The 18,008-nt window shown below is 41.7% G+C and overlaps 1 protein-coding gene across 1 annotated transcript in view; it reads right to left on the reverse strand.

Annotated features, from left to right (window-relative positions):
• Positions 1-14,041, reverse strand: part of LRRC56 (leucine rich repeat containing 56) — a 50,184-nt gene extending 36,143 nt beyond the window's left edge. Inside the window, exons 1-2 of the mRNA XM_010156729.1 lie at positions 13,886-14,041; positions 3,861-3,948 (exon numbers count right to left, since the gene is read on the reverse strand). Coding sequence (XP_010155031.1) covers positions 3,861-3,948; positions 13,886-14,041 — 244 coding nt within the window. The remainder of the gene's footprint in view (positions 1-3,860; positions 3,949-13,885) is intronic.
• Positions 14,042-18,008: the final 3,967 nt, after the last annotated feature.

The following is an 18,008-nucleotide window of genomic DNA, read 5'->3' on the forward strand; positions in this document are numbered from 1 at the left end:
TTGTTTAGTTTTAACCCTCACGGTATCTCTCCTGAAAACAAGAACACCATTTATTCTTATACCAAGACAAAAATACTCTAAAATACAAGTACTATTAACTTTAAAGTACAAATAATACATTCCTCATCCTGAAACCACCTTCATACTGTATAATTTTGATTTTTAAAATAAAGAATGGTCCAGAAAAATGCAGATGACCACAGGACAAATAAAATGCATGCAAGGGAAGTGGCCATCTCCAGACTCATAATCGACTTAGCCTGGCCACCAGCAGGCAACAACTCAGTAAGTACCAGAGAACAGCACTGTGGGTAACTTGATTTGTAGCTATTAAAATCACTTAGAAAGAGAAGAACTATGTGTCTTAAATGACTCTATCCCACTTTCAACAGGGATTTCTATGAGCCGGTCGTGAATATGGTCTCTGTCAGCAATCAAAACCGAAGGGAAAGCTAATGAAAAGGAAATAGTCCATCTGTTTGAGAATGACCTGAAGCCTACACGCAGCTGAAGAAGACAGAAGTCAAGCCCGAGATCTGCAAATCTGGATACAAGACTTGCCAGGGAGGTTCAGTGTTTCACCTGTCACGCAGCAAGGTGCACAGAAAACAGCTAGAGATTTCAGCAATTACTCCGAGCCCCACTAAGACTCAGATTCAAGCTCTGGCACAAAGCCTTTCCTTAATTTTAAAACTGATCACATGAAATTTTTTAATATCGATCTTTTAATGTTTTAGCCCACACCCTGTCCCTATGAAACATAACTGTTCCTCCCCACCGTGCCATGCCATTGTGTAGAGGCTGACCTGACAAACTGGGAAAGGTTAGCAGGATAATGCTTAACAGTTTAGCACATCCCAAAGTGGAATGCCCAGAAGAAAAACCCAAGCAATGTGTTTTAAATCACTCTGGAAATCTTGCTAAAGGAGGTGTAGGCCCTCGGTGCTTATGTTACAATCTGTGTATGGCTGTGAACATTGAAATGTTTCTCAAGTGGAAATTGTGGTGTAAATCTGGGTTTCAGGTGCTACCAGATTACAGGTGACCCGGAGTTATGTGCAGTCTAGTAACCTGCAACTCTTTTACCTGGACATTTAAGAGCTTGCACAGCCTTTGCACATTAAACCAGTTAAAACAATATTGTTTACTGAATGCAAACTGATCATCCAAACAAATAATTCCTTGATGATAAAGATGCTCTTACCCACCTCCTGCAACTGAGGAACAAAGTGAGAACAAAGTGAAGTGACTTAATACAGCTATAAAGCCAGCTAATTAGCCAGGTTTGAAATGCAAACAAACCCAAAATTGCAGAGGGGACAGCCAGAAGTCTCGGGCCCAATCTTCTTCTCAGAGCCAGGTCTTCTGTGAGATCAGAACAGGGTGCTCAGGGCTTCACCCAGACGGGTCTTGAAAACCTCCAAGCATGGAGACTCCAAACCTCTCTGGGTACTCCTATCGCTCAACTGTCCTAACGGTGGAAAAGGTTTTCCTTCTGTCACACTGGAACCTCTGTCATTCCAGCTGGTCTGGTTCTTATCCTACTTCTTTCCTCAGGCTATTTATCCAGACCCCTGTGACCACAGACCAGGTCAGCAGCACAGTTTCAGGGGCAGGCAGGCAGTAAGGAGCATGCAATGAGCCCGACACCTTCAACAGCAGCTTTGCTTAACCATTCACATTGACAGTGCAAACTGCCCTGCGACACCCTAAAAATTTAGGCCTTACTCCATGTGCCTAAAAATCCGCTGTCAGGTGAAAAAAAAACCAGCAAGGAACTGATGATCACTGGAAGCATTAAGTGGCAAACTTTCTGCCCTAGCCACCTGCTGACATTTGCAGAGATTTTCACATGGGGGAAATTCAGAAATGCACTTTTAAGGGAAAAAAAAAAAAAAAGATGGAGGGAAATTTAGGATGGTCTTGACGTTATTCTCCAAAGCGGTGGGGACCTGCAGCTGCTGGTTTTTATGGCCCTCAAGAGTCAACCCTTGGTGCAAATGGTGGGACATAAACAAGATGGAAATTGTCTGCAACATGGGAATAGAGCTCTGTATTTTGTAAAAGTTGCAAAAGCCTAACCACAGGGAGCAGAAAGGGATTTATTCCAGTAATGGAAAGGGAAGTACAGAGTGAAAAAGCTGAAACATTTTGCTAGCCTGTCACAGCTAATGTAAAATGGCATAGGAACGGGAGCACTGATTTCAAGCATTGTAAAAAAGTCATAATGAGATTTTCTTATCAACTGGAGGAAACATGACTGAATAGATTATAATCTCTGAAAGAACCAAATGTAATTTACCTTAAATTATCAAATGCCTATGAGAAAGATACCTACTTACAAAATACACAGAATAACCAAAGCAGCTATATAATCATAAAATCATTTAGGATGGAAAAGACCTTTAAGATCATCGAGTCCAACCACCAACCCAGCACTGCCCAGTCCAACACTAAACCATGTCCCTGAACACCATGTCTGCACATCTTTTAAATCCCTCCAGGGATAGTGACTCCACCACCGCCCTGGGTAGCCCGTTCCAATGCCTGATATCCCTTTAGGTGAAGAAATTTTCCCTAATATCCAATCTAAATCTCCCCTGGCACAACTTCGGGCCATTTCCTCTTGTCCCATCAGTTGTCACTTGGGAGAAGAGACGGACCTTCCCCTCTCTGCACCCTCCTTTCAGGGAGTTGTAGGGAACAATAAGGTCTCCCTGAGCCTCCTTTTCTCCAGGCTGAACCCCCCAGCCACTCCTCACAGGAATTGTGCTCCAGCCCCTTCCCCAGCTCCGTTCCCTTCTCCGCACATGCTCCAGTCCCTCAGTGTCTCTCCTGTAGTGAGGGGCCCAAAACTGACCCCAGAATTTGAGGTGCAGCCTCACCAGTGCCTAGCACAGGGGGACAACCTCCTTCCTAGTCCTGCTGGCCACGCTGTTCCTGATAAGAAAGCCTCCTTCACTGTACTTGCTTAAACATTCTTGACAAACTGACATCAAAAGACCCACTAAAGCTAATCAGCTGTTAATTATAGTCACTTGCACATGAAATTGAACTGCTTGGCTTAAAATACCAGCACCCATTTTGGGGACTTGACTCCTTTTGGAACAGAAAATATTACTCTTCAGTAGTAACTCTGCTTCAGCATTGCAGAGGATGAACTTGATTGTGAGTGGAATCCACATGTTCCTGGCAGAAATGACTGCCAGTACTGGAAAAAAAGGCAAGTTTCATATTCTCAGTGTTAACTCTGCTACAGAGGGAATTCCTTTGGTACTTCAGTACTTCCCCAGTGCAGTGATGATGACACAGAAACAAATCACTGGTATTAGAGCTGTTTGAGGCCCATCAAAATGACATATCTATAGGATGTTCCTCAAGCACATTATCCAGCACAGTTCAATGAGGCAGTACAGGACACTACGACAAGCTGCTGGCAGAATGAGCAGCCTGATATCACTAGTGATTGCTCAGCCACAGGGGAATCTTACAGTGGGAAGAAACTGAACTTTGGCTACTCTATTTCGCTACAGTAGCGCCAAGACCCCTAGAGAGCAAGGTAATCAGTAAATGCTCATTTAGAGCCTAAAGACATGTAATTAAACAGGAATTTGTTCAAGCTAATTTGCTTTAGACAGAAGTGGCGTCACTCATCCCACTGCCATAGTTTTCAGTGCTACTTAGAGCTTCACGGAAGAAAAAAACCCATCAAGGACTGAGAGGTACCAGGGAGATCATGTTTCAACAGCTCTCAAGCAGCTCAGTACACTGGCTGTTGGTTTCTGAGTCCCCAGCCCAGCTTCAAGAAACGATAAAGGAAAATTCGAGATGGTGAGCTGAAGATAAAAGCGTTTTCTTACCAAAGTTCCCCAGGCTGTTCTCTCTTGTATCTACTTGCATCTCTAGGGCCTTCACTCGCTGCAGATCATCTGCTCCTGTCAGAACTTTCTGTAAAGATAAGCAGAAACACACGTTCACTCTCATGCAATAAGCCAGACGACACAGGAGCAAAAAGGTACAGAGAGGTTGTCAACCGGTGCTTTGTCAACATAGACTCCAGGCCACAGTGGCTAGATGTGTGATCGCACTGAAATAAATTTAGCATTCAAAGATCATTCTTTCTCGTAGCTCTGAATTATTCTAGTCTTACATAACTTCTACATTCCTTAAAGAGTCAAGGCTAATGGTTACATTCAAGCTGCAAATCAGCAACTGACAGACGTGCCAATTAACTTCATTTAAACAGTGTGTCCATGCTTTAAGATTTGCATGCCTTGTACTAATCCTCACCTAATCCTTAAGTGCCACCTGTAATCAAAAAGGCACTAGGTGGTAAAACTCCACAAAACACACTGTTTAGCCTTTTAACCCAAAACTATGAAAAGGAAACATGATTTTGCTCAAGCAGATCGCTTTTCTGAAAGAAGACAATGCTAATTGCAAGAATTACAAATTCCTTTGAAAAGATCCAGGCAATGCAAATAGAAGCCTCCAAAATCTTTCACTGTTCTTTCAAAATCTTGCAAAAAATAATAGGATCACTGCATTAAGCAAGGGGTGTGTGTGTGAATGCAGAATCTTTCCTGTTATCACCAGATCTTCCTCATATCCAAAAGCCTGTGTTGATACCTACATGTAGATTTTTCCTTGGCAGAGGTAAGCAGGACAGAAACGAGCAGAAGCTATATGCAGAGGAGAGAGGGAAGCTCTAGGACAGGCAGTGAAAACAACAGCAAGGCTGTGAGGTCCTGAGATGTCAGGCTGCAATTCCTCAAGCAGTTGAAGCAATCTCACGTTACCACTGCTCCTTCCACGTTACCTAGGTCCTCTCGCCTCAGCTTCCATCATCCATGCTACATGTCCTGCCATCTACTTTACATCAGATCTGGGTGATTGGTGGATCCTTCCATGCACAAATTCAACAAAACAGACCAGGAGGGAACTGCATCCTTTCTTCCTGGTCAGTGAGTGGTTAATGGAGGGGTCTGAAACACTCCTTGTGAGATGAGACACAAGGCTTTTTGTCTCAGTCGCTGCCTGAGAAGCTTGATGCTATGCATAGTGATACAGCTGCTAAACTTCCACCTTTCCGTGCCAAAGAGTTAGGACACAGGGCTAAAAAAGTCCACTTTAAAGAAATCGCTGACCCTGGCATCAGTGTCTCCTTCTCATCAGTGCAATCAACAATAGGGGTTGAAAGAAGTACTGTCACCTGCCTTTTGCCCCCGTTTCAGACGAAGGCAGGAAGTCATTCAACCACCTCCACATACAGGACACAAGGTTTCTTACTGCTAAAAAGCTACAACATTCTTTAGCTTGTTTAATAAGTGGGAAATTATTCATTAGACGGGAATGCATAGGACTACCTCTGTTTATGAGTTTTGGGAAGAAAAAACTAACCACAAGAACATCCGGTTCATTCTGCAGGGAAAACCAGCAGTTGTGACATCAATAAAACTTGTATTGTGCACAAGTGGCTGCAACTTCATTCACCCTGAGGGTCATACATCCCCTTGCAAATGAAGGACCAAATGCACTCCCAGTGTAACTGAGATGGCAGCTCCAAAGGACCTGGTTTCCTGAAAAGCCTGAGCATCTCTTTGAAAAACTGGCTCCCTTTGTAGGGTCTTGACTTGGACTCCTAAGAAACAGAATTATCCAAAATCTTCAGCTGCTTCTGAATTGTATTTAAACATTGTGTTTAAAATCTTAACATTAAAAATAATCTTAAGCTTATTTAAACTGTGATTTCAAGCAGGTTGAGCCTAAGAAAGCTTCTAGACTTTCTTGCCTCCCCACTGAAGTACGAGAAACAAAGGTCTAAGGTGAAAACTTGGAGTCCCCAGTGGCATCCAGGAACTTTCTTTATATCCCCAGACACAGCCACCACAAAACCAGTTTTTCTCCTGCAAAGAAGGCAGGCTTACCAACTACAGACTGCTTTCTCCCCAAATAAACATGAGCTCCCTCACTGCAAGACACGTTTTGCAGTAATCCTTTTCAGCAGATGACACTGTCATCTAGCACAAGAGGGTGTGGGAAATGAGAGCTAGCTGACATGAGGGCACACAACCAGGCACTTGGATTGCTGGACTTGGAGACAAGCTTTTTGTCATTAATGGAAGCAGCTTTGGAAAAATACTTCCCCCCTCCCCATCAAAGTAGTCTTAAGAGCCTACATCATTAGAAGACAGAATAGGAAGAGGTCTCAGAACAACTAATAAGCTTTGGGTTGTATACTTTGCCAGGAGAGTAGCAGGTCTTGGCACCACAGGGAACCTTTGCCTTTCTCCTTTGCTGTCTGCCAGTTCCCTGTACTGTTTTTCCCCTGCTGTATTCTAGACAGCCTCCTTTCGCAGTTCTGCTCCTTGTTCGCCTCCTCTTTCAAAATCCAAGCATAAAATCTGCATAAAGTTATATTCTCTCCTCTTCTAGGGTTCCCTATTCCTTTTCCATACACCAGGGATTACCAGTGTGCTTCTCTGCCCTCCTTTTCCTCTTCCAGATTCACTATTTGTACTTATTCCACTGTCTCAGCGATGAGCTGCTTAGCGCATCCATATTTTGTGCTGCAAAGGGCAGAGCTGTGGCTCCAGCGCTGGAAAGGGATATTTGCTGCCCTGCCCAGCTCTCTGAACTATAGATAGCTGCCTCGAAGCATGTGCTAACCAGATGCAATGCACTCCATGTGTTCTTGGTCCCCACTTTCCTGTTCTGCTTTTCCAAGACTCCCTGTGAAAAATCACTGTCTGTCCGTCTGCTGATGCCGAGGAGATGCTTGGAGAGTTTGGAACCGATTTGCCATGGGATTCAAAAGCTATCATACTATATGAAGGAAACGAGAAACGCTCCTGGGTTGAGGATATGAGCTCATTTAAATGCACTAGAAGCACTAGAGACCCCAGGTGTGAAAGCAAACTATTTCGCAAGCAAAAGGCCAGGGCGGCAGTTCAAGAGAAGTTTACATGCTGAACGGTTCCTGTGGAAGATAGTTAGGACACTCCTACTCCCCAGACACCTTTCTTGGCATACTGGTGCAGCTGGAAGCGTGATACATCTCATGTGTCACAGCTAAAATTCTGGCACCAGGAATGGGGGAGATTTAGGGAAGCACATGGAAACATTTAAAATAAAGATGACACATATTTAGCGGGATGTCCCTTTTATGTTGTCGTTTAATGTCAAACATGAGAACCTTCATCAAAAATTTGAAAGGAGGGATATTTAGGAAGAATTTTGCTGCTCTGAGATAGCAAAAGAAAAAAAAAAATAAAATCATGGCACATTGAAAGGATCATCAGCTAGGACAGAGAGATGTCTGGCACCAGACGGGTAGAAGTGATGCTAAGGCACTCTGCATCTCTTCATTTCCAGCGTCTGGGAGAGGCTCCTGCCCTAATTCAAAGGTGTCCCACTGAGGGTCCAGGTAATGGCTGCCTGCCCACAGCTCAAAGGGCTGTTTTGACAGCCAGGGACAGAAGGTCTCTCTGCCCATGCCCCAGAAACGCTCACGGAAGTGAAGGTGCTGTGCCATCAAGGGATTTCTTTGCCTGTTTACAGCTGCTCAGCCTCAATGTAGAGCAGACCAGAAGGGACCAAGTACCTGTTCTAGGCAAGGAATTGGATATGCTCAGAGTAATTTTACATCAAGAAGATACCTACTTCGTTGGTCAGTAGATGGGTGGCAAGTGGAACTGTTTCTGGACACCAACAATCAGCCTGGAATTATAGTTAGTTTTTTCAAGGTATCAGATAGAGAAAGAGAACGTGTGCTAAAGAATCAAACATCAAAATCTTTCTAGCACATGATGTTCAAAAAGGCAGCCTGACAGCTTGATTCTAGGCAGCAAGCATTATACTCCACCCTAAACGTGTTTATTTGAAAGGATAAATTTCCACAGTAAAGCACTGTGCAATTGAATAAATGATAAGCAAAGACAGACAAAGTTTGCTTTAGGTAAAGCACTGCGCAATTGAATAAATGATAAGCAAAGCAAAGACAGACAAAGTTTGCTTTACATTTTTGAACCTCCTTCAAAATAGGAACAAAATTATTTTCCATGAGACCATGCAGAAGTTATCAGTAAATAATTTGGCCAGTATTTTAAGAAGCAACTCTAGGATAGCTCACAAATCATTCCCATCATGCAAAATATCTGCCAGGTATCTAACTGGAGAATATGAACTAGTTTGGAAAGCTTTTCCTCTGACTGACAAGAAGAGCCAATAAGTATTCTGTAAAAAATTGCAAGTGAAAAATACTTCTGTGCTTGCAGAGCTTCCCAACTGGCAAAAGAGTCACCTGGGGATGCTGGGAAATCCAGTTCAAGCCTCACTTGCAACCCTGTAAACTCCTTAATTGCCAAGTAATACCTGTTCAATTAAAGCTGGTGTATACAACTGATTTCCTCTCTCTTTCCTAGATTTTTCACACACACTAAGAAAAGCAGATATGTTGCTGAAGAGCATGTTGCGTGCAGCTGTCAGAGAAGCATTTCCAGCTGTGCGTTTATTTTGCTGATCCTGGTTAATTTGGCTAAGACAGGAATTCTTGAGCAGTGAGCTTATCTTCTTTTAATACTACACCTGTACGCAAATGCTAGATTCATGTCCATTCATGTGTTCATCACTTTTGAGTTGGGAATTTGAAATCTCCGCAAGTATAATTTCTTCGAGGACGAAAAAAAACCCCAAACCAATGTTGCTACAAGTATGACAAAACATTTCTACTAAGAAGAAAACTAGAATGTTGACAAGGTTTTAAGTGATTCTAAGTCAAGGGAATTCCAGTGAGAGGGGACAGAACTTCCCTGTGGTCTTATATGCAATCTTCCTTTCAAAATGGCTACATGACGCAGATGCCCATAATTACAATATTTAGCTGTATTTCACCGCTTGCTGCATAGGCATACAAACACATTCTTCTCTCAGCTCAGAGGAAACAATTAGCTAGGCATTCAGGGTGTGAGAAAGAGACCTTCTTGACTTGTATGAAAAGTGTAGATGAGGACAGTAATTATGAAACTTAAGTGGTGGTGGATGCATTAGCAAAACATCTTCATTCTCGTGCTGAAGCCTCTGAGTCACACCAATGGATCTACATGGATCAACCCCTACTGAGTCTTGCCACCTCCAGTTCAGCTCCCCACTGACCCGTGCTGGGGATTCACAGCACCGACACTTTCTCTTTAAAAATCAGAATTAAGGGTCTGATGCCGCAAGTCGCTGGGAGATCTAACTATCACAAATTCAAAAGGCCCGTGGGGCACCAGAAACTATATGGGAGGTTTGCTGATCTCACAGAAACAGCCTGTATAATTTCTCTAGGAGGAAACAAGCTCAGGTTTAACTATGCGCTGAATTAACATGTGGGTCAGGAGTGGACAGGATAGTAAATATAAAATCAATATAAATCAATTTCTGCTTTAGATTTGTTTTACAGATTTACTTTCCCTCACATAGATATAAAAAAAGTCATACTCCAATATTAATTATCTTTCCTATCTGGCAATTAGGTGCATAATAAGGAGTTACAATCATTGCTCAATGCTGTGTCACTGAACATGCAAAACTGCCATTTTATGTCAGCTAAGCAGCTGTGACTGTGGGCAAATTGAAATCCGTGGGGGTTTTTTCACATAAAGGCAGGCATATGTGTGTGCATGCATATAAATATAAAGGTTCCTGATGTGACGACGTGCATGTAAAACATCAGATGCCTACGCGGCAGGATGAACGCTAATACAACAACAAGCCTTCACTGTGGTGAAGACAACAGTGTTAGGGTAAGAACATATGAAAGGAAAGCTCTGACACTAAATGAGGCGTTCCCGTTTGTTTCCTGTCTGCAGTGTTACATTTGCTGCTATCTGCTACCTTGAGCCATCTGATCTAAGTTTGAAACAAGCTGTGCTTTGAGCAGGAGGTTGAACTGGATGCCCTCCAGAGGTCCCTTCAAACCCTTTTTTTTTTTAAATCATTACTTTTTAATTGATTATACAATTCCAATGAAGGATTCAGCAGATGCAAGTTCAGTCAGTTACTTCCATCTCCTTGATTCCACTTAATTTATCAAGATTTTCCACTTGTTCCTTGATCCCCACTTTTTTTCCTCCTCAAATCCATTTAGCTTACAACCGAGAGGAAAACTTTCTGACAAGGAAAAAAAGGAAACGATTGACTCATTCTAGCAGGAATCCAATGTGTTGTTCCAGGACCCTCCAGGATTTTCTTCTCCCCATGGGGATGAGTGCATACCATATGAAATACACCCTAACCTCCTGAGCAACAAAACTAACCACCACTTCCGAACACATGTTCCTAAGTTTAGAAAACATGATTAATTGGAGCAGGATCAATAAATAGCGAAACAAGAATACTTCCTTTCTTCCCTAAAGGTCATGCACAAATGTGATTAGTTTTGATAACGTGACAACATCTGGAGGATCATTTGACCTTGTAAAATTACTTTATTCTGAGAAGTGGACTGCTTTTTGTGGAAGTCAGTAAAATATTCTTTGCAAACGGTGGGGAGGGAATGGGGGTTAATAGAACAAAATAAAATCTGGTTCAGGACAGGTGGAGCCCTTAATTCCAGTTCCTCCACACAATGAGAAATCTGTGCCACAGCCCTAATGAAATTAAAGATTAATTGTAATGTATTGCCCAGTAATAGCCAGTTTTCAGAACAAAAGGAGAACGGGGCATTTGCTCACTCTGGTATTCTACAATCTCTGACAACACCGCTAGTACAGGCAGAGCAGGAAGCTGCAAAGATTAGTACAGGTACAAATGGAAAAGCAAGAACACCTGGTCCTACAGATGAAGGTTAAACAGTGCAACAGAAAATTGATGTTGATACTAGCAGAAAGAATAACAAGAAATCTAATGATACCACCCCTGGCATCAAAAGCTTTTGACCTGTAGCTTGGGTGAAGAGTATTCAGACATAAAATGGCATTATATGGCTGCAGGAAGAGAGATGGTGACAAGCAGAAACCACAGAAGATGTGATTAACATAACGGAGGTATGGAAACACACAGGATTTTAAAGTGAGCATTGTGCCAAAACAAAGCCATGGAAGACCACCAACCCTGTAGCGAGCAAGCATCATGTCAGTGAGGTGGGGATCCGCTATGGAGAGGAGGAGAACGAGCAAGGGACTAAACGTTTTTGTAGAAGTTGTCTAGGTACTCCAGGGTCCAAGAAGGCAAACAGGAGAGGAAAAAACAAACACCCCAATAAAAGAAGAATCCCTTTAAGCCAAACTTTCCTCTCTTTGGAGGAAAACACCCCAACACCTGGAAAAAAAAAGAGAAGGAATACAAGTATCACACCTTTTAGAGAGTCCTTAATAATGAGGGCTGCTGATGGAGACTGCGAATGTTTCCACTACTAATTAGACTGCTTTCCCCCTTGGAAAAAAAGGGCAAAATGAGTAAAATGTGCAGGTAGAGACGAGGCTGCAACCCAAAGCACCCAATCTTCACAGATTCTGCAGAGCTAGGCCTTCCAACCTCCCCGAGCTCAAACCGAACCGATGCAAGGTAGAACACTGCAAGGGCAAGGAGTAAAGCTGAGTGTGTATCTTGGAACAAAATCCTTCCTCAGGAAGCTCGACCAGGTGTCCAGAAATCTGCCTACACAACACTGCAGTACTGGAGCCTACATCCTTTTTGAATGTAAAACAATTTCACTTTAATGAGCATGTATTTTAAAAATTATTCATTTCCTTCTCAGAGCACTTCAGCAAATATAATCAATAACTCCTAAAATATTCACAACCAAAAGAGAATCAAGAAGATATCGCGAGTGAATTGATTTAAGCAAAACAGCCTTTCAAACCATTTAGTTATCAATGGCAGGTGTTTCCTTAAAAAAAACCAAAACACGAGTGAAAACTTGTTTTAGATTAAACGTTCGAACAGTGTCTCTATTTTTACATTTGCAAATCCAGAGGAAGTAAATTTATGGAAGCAGCAGTTTCCATTTGAACAACAAAAAGGTCAAAGAATAGATATATTGGTTATGTTGTTAAAACAAGCCATAAACATTGTTAATGTTTCCTTGACAATGTCATATAATTTTTCCTCTGAGCAGGAAGTATCCCAGCTATGCCAACACAAATGTTGGGTTCCAGGGCCAGGAAATAAATGCGTCCAGAAAAATTAGTAGGGCAGTATTCATCCATTTAAAAAAGTCTTTTAAATGGAATTCCTTAGAAATGCTAATATATACAATCTAAAAGAGGCAAGACTCAATTGAGTTCAAGATGGTATATATCAATAATAAGTGGGGGGTTTTTTTCACATTTAAAAAAATAGCCTAGAGTTGTGGGAGAATTTATCTTCTGGTTTGTATATAAAAATATTACAAAATAATGAACAGCAACTTCATGGAATGTGGGTAACATCCCTGAGAGCCTTACATACACTTTTGTGCTTACAATTTACCGTGGACTAAAAACAGCAGAGCTTCAGAAGGAAGAATTTCATGCCAACAAAAGAACTTCCTAAGGGTTTAATTCAGACTTTATTGAAGTCAGAGGGCAGCTGTTTTGGTTCCTCTAATGGGTTTTGGTTTATGCCCTAAGAAAACAGACTAATCTGAGAGCTTCCCATTGGATTTATACAGGGTACTGTAGGCCACAAACACATTAAACCGGGTAAAATCTATGTCAGATTAAAAAAGATCAAGGTCAGAGGTTCGCAAGAGCCAAAAGGAAAGTGAGTGGCATAGATCATAAGATCATATATCAATTTTTCTCCAGAAAGCTTAAAATACACACTCTGTGGAAAGTGATCTTTGCATCCCCAAACATTTTATAAACATTACAAGACTTCTCTACTAAGGGAAGAGTAGTTCTGAGAACAACCTGTCGTCCAATCTACAGTGCACGGCCAAAACTGTGACTTGTACATAGTTGTGGAGTGGCGTAAACCCGCAGCTGGAACATGCCTCCTGCAGAAGTTAGCGTCTCTCCACCAGTGCAGTGGATGTACAGAGGATTATGGACACTGTGATCACCACCCTGCCTGTTGGGAGCATCCGAACCACAGCCTTGCTCCCATCTATCTTTCACTAATTTCTATCCAGCCCTGCAACACAGAAATCTGCAGCTCCTCCCTTTAACTTCTGCTCTCAGCTCTCCCTTCCTTTAGCAGGGATAAGTGAGGTTATTTTCTCAGCTCCTACATGTCCCAAAGGATTTCACCCTTAATTAGTCCTGAGCAGATACAGCACAATATGCAACCAACTATTCCTTCACAAGACATTTCAGCATGTTACTCTCTCTCAACAGGCTGCAGGCCAAAATCATTTTCCCCAGTCAAAAAGGAACACAGCCTTGCTGCACGCCAACATCTTTTCCCCAGTCAAAAAGGAACATGGCTTTCAAATGCGCTTTAAAATTTCACACACTTTGATATATGCAGAAAGTACTTACAGCACTTGCAGAATATTTTAATTGCCTTCTTAGCAAGACAGAAGATTTCACTAACTCAGAAATAAAGTTGTGTTTTAAAGTTATATTTCCAATCTCTAGAATGTGAAAAGCTTTTTCTAATGCCGAGACTAAAGGTACTTCAGATGGCATTAATGAGAGCTGTTTGAATTATAATTATGCTACCTGCAATTTTGTTCATGGTGCTTCAAGAAACCTGGCAATAAAGACAGCAGCGTTCATGTTGGGAATATTTCTGATATGAAACAAGGTGAAAGGAGGACAAACACTTTATAATTTCCATAAGACATGATCTACTTTATGCAGAAGTCTGTCAGAGATGCAACAATCTGCAGTCAACAGGAGCAGCTGGAAGGTTAATACTGCTTTGTATATGCCAGTTTGCCTCTTCTACTTCATTAAAAAGTTGGATGTCTACTCACCAGTTTCCTGGGGGAAAGGTATTCATCCAGAAGTAGTTCTCCGTCATCTTTAATCAGGGGACTGGGATTTAGGTTGCCTCGCCAACTCAAATCTGTCACCTGGACTGCAGCTGAGGCTGGATGAGAAAGTCTGCCAGGATTCCACTTCAGGTCCATCTCAATACGCTTTGAACAAAAGGGTAACAAGAGGTCTGATTTTCTTCCCTTATTTATTATTTTACCTTTAGCAAAATCTATTTTGATTCCCACTGCAAGTCAGCAAGTACCTGTGGATATACAGGTTTCCCTAATCAGAAAGAACCCAAAGCAATGCATCATGTAACATATATTCTTCCTTTTCCTCAACCTCAAAAGCTATCCTAATCCCACATCTCATTTGGCTTTGAGAGCAAGCTTTTACAGCAGACTGTCGCCTGCAGGTATACGAAGAGCCAGACACACCTATAGCTCTGTACAAAGAGGGTAGTCAAGAGCAAACAACTTAGGACACTCGTTCTTTCCAGTCTTCTCACTTCTCCTGGCAACGAACTTCCCATCCACGTGGGTCTCCTACCTACCCATCCCCTCTTGAGAGAGGTGAACAGCACTCAGAAAAACTCTGCCAGGCTCCAGGCTGCAAGTGCCAGCACCAAGACACGTCACCACTCCTAACCAGCGTTTTGAGCTCTGCCTGTAGGTAGCCACGGTCTGTATTTGCTGTCCTAAATTAAACGTACATGCACGGTTACTGACTGTCCTTCAGGTCACGCTGGCCATGGCTACTGATTTCTAGTTCTGAAGAGAGCCTTGGAGAAAATAAAATTAAAATACAATTTAAACAAAACTGTGTATGCATCAAGTGAGGAATGAAATCCAAAGTTTGAAGATGAAGCACATCAAAAGTGTCCATTATTCAATTTCTAAACAGTTCTGAATAGGAGTAGCTTAACAATTAATGTTGAAATATGAGGATAAACATACGTACACCTGTTAGAGTCAGGAAACAACCCACTGTACCTGAATGGTACAAGCATTGCTATGATTTATACAGCTATTTACTACTACTTGGCAGCAAGGAGGTATCATCACAGCTGGAAACATTGCTGTAACAACAAAAGGCTAGACTAGAGAAAAGCCTTCGCGCTCTGCTGAAGGGACACCTGCAGTTTTCCTCTGTTCTCCACTGTGAAGCAACACTTCTTCTTAGTGCTGGAAAAGTAATTAAATAATCAAGCTAATCATAACCGGCTGACAAGGCTTCAGTGGTGGCCAAGACCTGAGAATTACCACCTTCCTTTCTCCTCATACTAATAAACAGTAAACACAGGAGTGATTTCTCTTAGGAAAAATAGATGTTGTGACTGCTCAGCCAGTCATCTCTACTCGAGCAGACTGACCGGTTAGGAGGCAAGAGAGGTTTACACCAAAGAGACTTCTTGCTCTGACTACTCGTGTCCAGTCAAAAGTCTTCAACTCCGCACTAGCAAAAAGAAATCCAAAACATTCAGTAGTGTCAGAAAAAATAGCAGCCCTTATCTGAAGAACAACAAAAATTAACAGTCCACCAAACCTCTCCCTGCAGGATCTCCTGGCATTAGAAAGAGAGGAACCAAAACCTCACGCTCCTAAGTGCTCCTTCCATATACACTTATCAGGGAAGAGGCAACTGGCAGAAAACAAAATCTGTTTTTCCCAGATCACTGCACATACCTGGCAAGCATTCCTAGGGATGAAGCCGACTTCTCAAATGTGCTACATCTGAGCCACAACAACATCCAACGCTCAAAAAACACACTCAAGAAATAATTCTTCGGAGACACATTACTTCTTTCAATCTTTCTTAATGGCTTATAAAAGAAATACCATACAGAGAATTGAGCAGTGACATTGGAAGCTTCTAAAACCCCTGTGTGCCCACAGTAGTATATGGCCAACTTTGATACTTCTGCCCATTAAGAGGGAAAAGTGATATCAGAAACACTCTGGAGCTTAGTTTCTGGAAGAACAACTACAAGCCATAAATTTCTATTCTCTGTTTCTTTTGCCAAAGAATTCTAGAATTTCTCAGATTTTTTTTTTTCCTCTCCTTTTTTAGAACAGATCAGTATGATTTACTCAGTACAATGAGTTGCAACAGTTGTCCAAGGAAATTCAAGAATCTTACGCGACATGAAGGTCTTCTGGTGTCTTTATTTTCCTAAGAAATAATGATTTTGGTGAATAACTGACTTGGATTAGAATATCTGCCATATAATATCTGCTGGAATACTCTGTCAGTTGTCCAGACACAATCCCATACCTTATCTGAGCCAAGTGGAGCAATAGTCAGAAATCACTGTTGTAACGTGCGAGTGCAAATCATACGAACAGCACGATTGTGTAGATTCAGGCGGTAAAGAGTTAATACAGTTGCATAAGACACATTATTGTTCTCCTTTCTTCTGTCCATCACTATTACATTTCAGAATGTCCTTCAATCCTTGAAATATGTGTTGATACAGCACTTACTTAAGGTCTGGCAGGGAGATCAATTTGTGGCTTAATATCCTATGTAACACTTCCAATTCTATACTTCCAGCTATTGATTTGCTGCTTGTAATTATTGTAGCATTGGATTAGCAAGGAGAAAAGCATTTTCATTACAAATTGTTTGCGATCAAAGTGAGTTATTGTCAGCAAAGCAAGCTAGTTTGTTTTTGGTTTCTTCACTTTGAGGGTGCCAGAGCTCTGGAACAGGCTGCCCAGAGAGGTGGTGGAGTCTCCTGCTCTGGAGATACTCAAAACCCCTCCGGATGCGTCCCTGTGCAATTTGCTCTAGGTGAACCTGCCTTGGCAGCAGGGTTGGACTAGATGATCTCCAAAGGTCCCTTCCAACCCCAACCATTCTGTGTGAAATTGGCAGAGAATAGCCATTTGATGTTCTTAGGGTCCGACAAACTGGTAAAACTCCAAGATTTGATTTTTCTGCTACAAGATATATTGAAGAGTCAATGATACGACCATGTATTCTTCATTAAATATATATTAATATGCATTCAAATACAGCAATTTCCAGAAATGTTTGACTCCATATTAATTATGGCTTCTGAAGTCTGGGAAAGACCCTCTGAATTGTGTGACTAGGCATGGTAATTTCTAATGCAGCCTTCATGACATTACCTAAAAAGCTTGTCCAAGCAGTTAGGGTTTTTTTGTTTTTAAATGGTAGCCTAACAGCAGTAATCAATCCAGGTTTACTCTAGGAAAGTCATGTACCTCTATACATTAAGATCCCACACAAAAATGAATCTTTACTCCCTTAAGCCAGCTTCTCAACCAGCATCATCTCCTGTTCTGTGGCTACCCATGCATTCAAAAAGCTCCGCTGGACAGGGAGGAGTGGCATTTCAGGTAGGGTACTGCAAGCTGTACACCCTTATCTTTATGTCACCATTCTAACAATTCTCTAGAAAAACACATTTGAGAACCATTGTGCTATCTATCCTGTCATGACAGGAAGCTTGCATTGCAGAATTCCATCCCTCTTGCCCTGCATAACGCAATTTTGATTTGTTTACTCTAGAATCACAAATTACAGCCCTGCCCATACTGTTACCATTGCCCAGAATGAAAACAAAGAATTCTGTGTTTACTAAGGATTTGACAAAAGGTTTGGTTTATAAGTCCCAAGGGAACTATGAGTGCCCTTTTAAGTGTAATTTTGTGCAAGAGCACTACAGACAACCTCGTCTGGAAAATAACTGGGAAGCTGGAATTTAGTGTGATGTCACAGGAAACTACTGTTACACTAATCCACCCCTAATGGCAAAACCAGTTCCTGCTACGTTTATGCGCTATAAATCATTCTCTAAACACCACTCTGTTTTAGTAGGTGCAACTTCTTATAGGCTGAAAAATGAAACATCTGACCCGATATCAATGGGAATCTTTCTTTTCTATACATGACTAAACCATCTTGTTTTAATCTTCTGTTTCTGTTAAGCAGAAGGAGGTAAGAACTACTTTGGTAACGCTACTTTAAGATCAAGGGATCATGTAAACACTATAAAGAGCATTCACAAACATCCCACTTGTGTGCCCCACTAAAGAAAGAAAGCTTTTATGAGCAAGCTGAAAAATCATAGAATCATAGGATTGTTTAGAT

This window comes from Eurypyga helias, unplaced genomic scaffold (genome assembly GCF_000690775.1).
Source record: "Eurypyga helias isolate BGI_N326 unplaced genomic scaffold, ASM69077v1 scaffold8940, whole genome shotgun sequence".
Lineage (NCBI taxonomy): Eukaryota > Metazoa > Chordata > Aves > Eurypygiformes > Eurypygidae > Eurypyga > Eurypyga helias.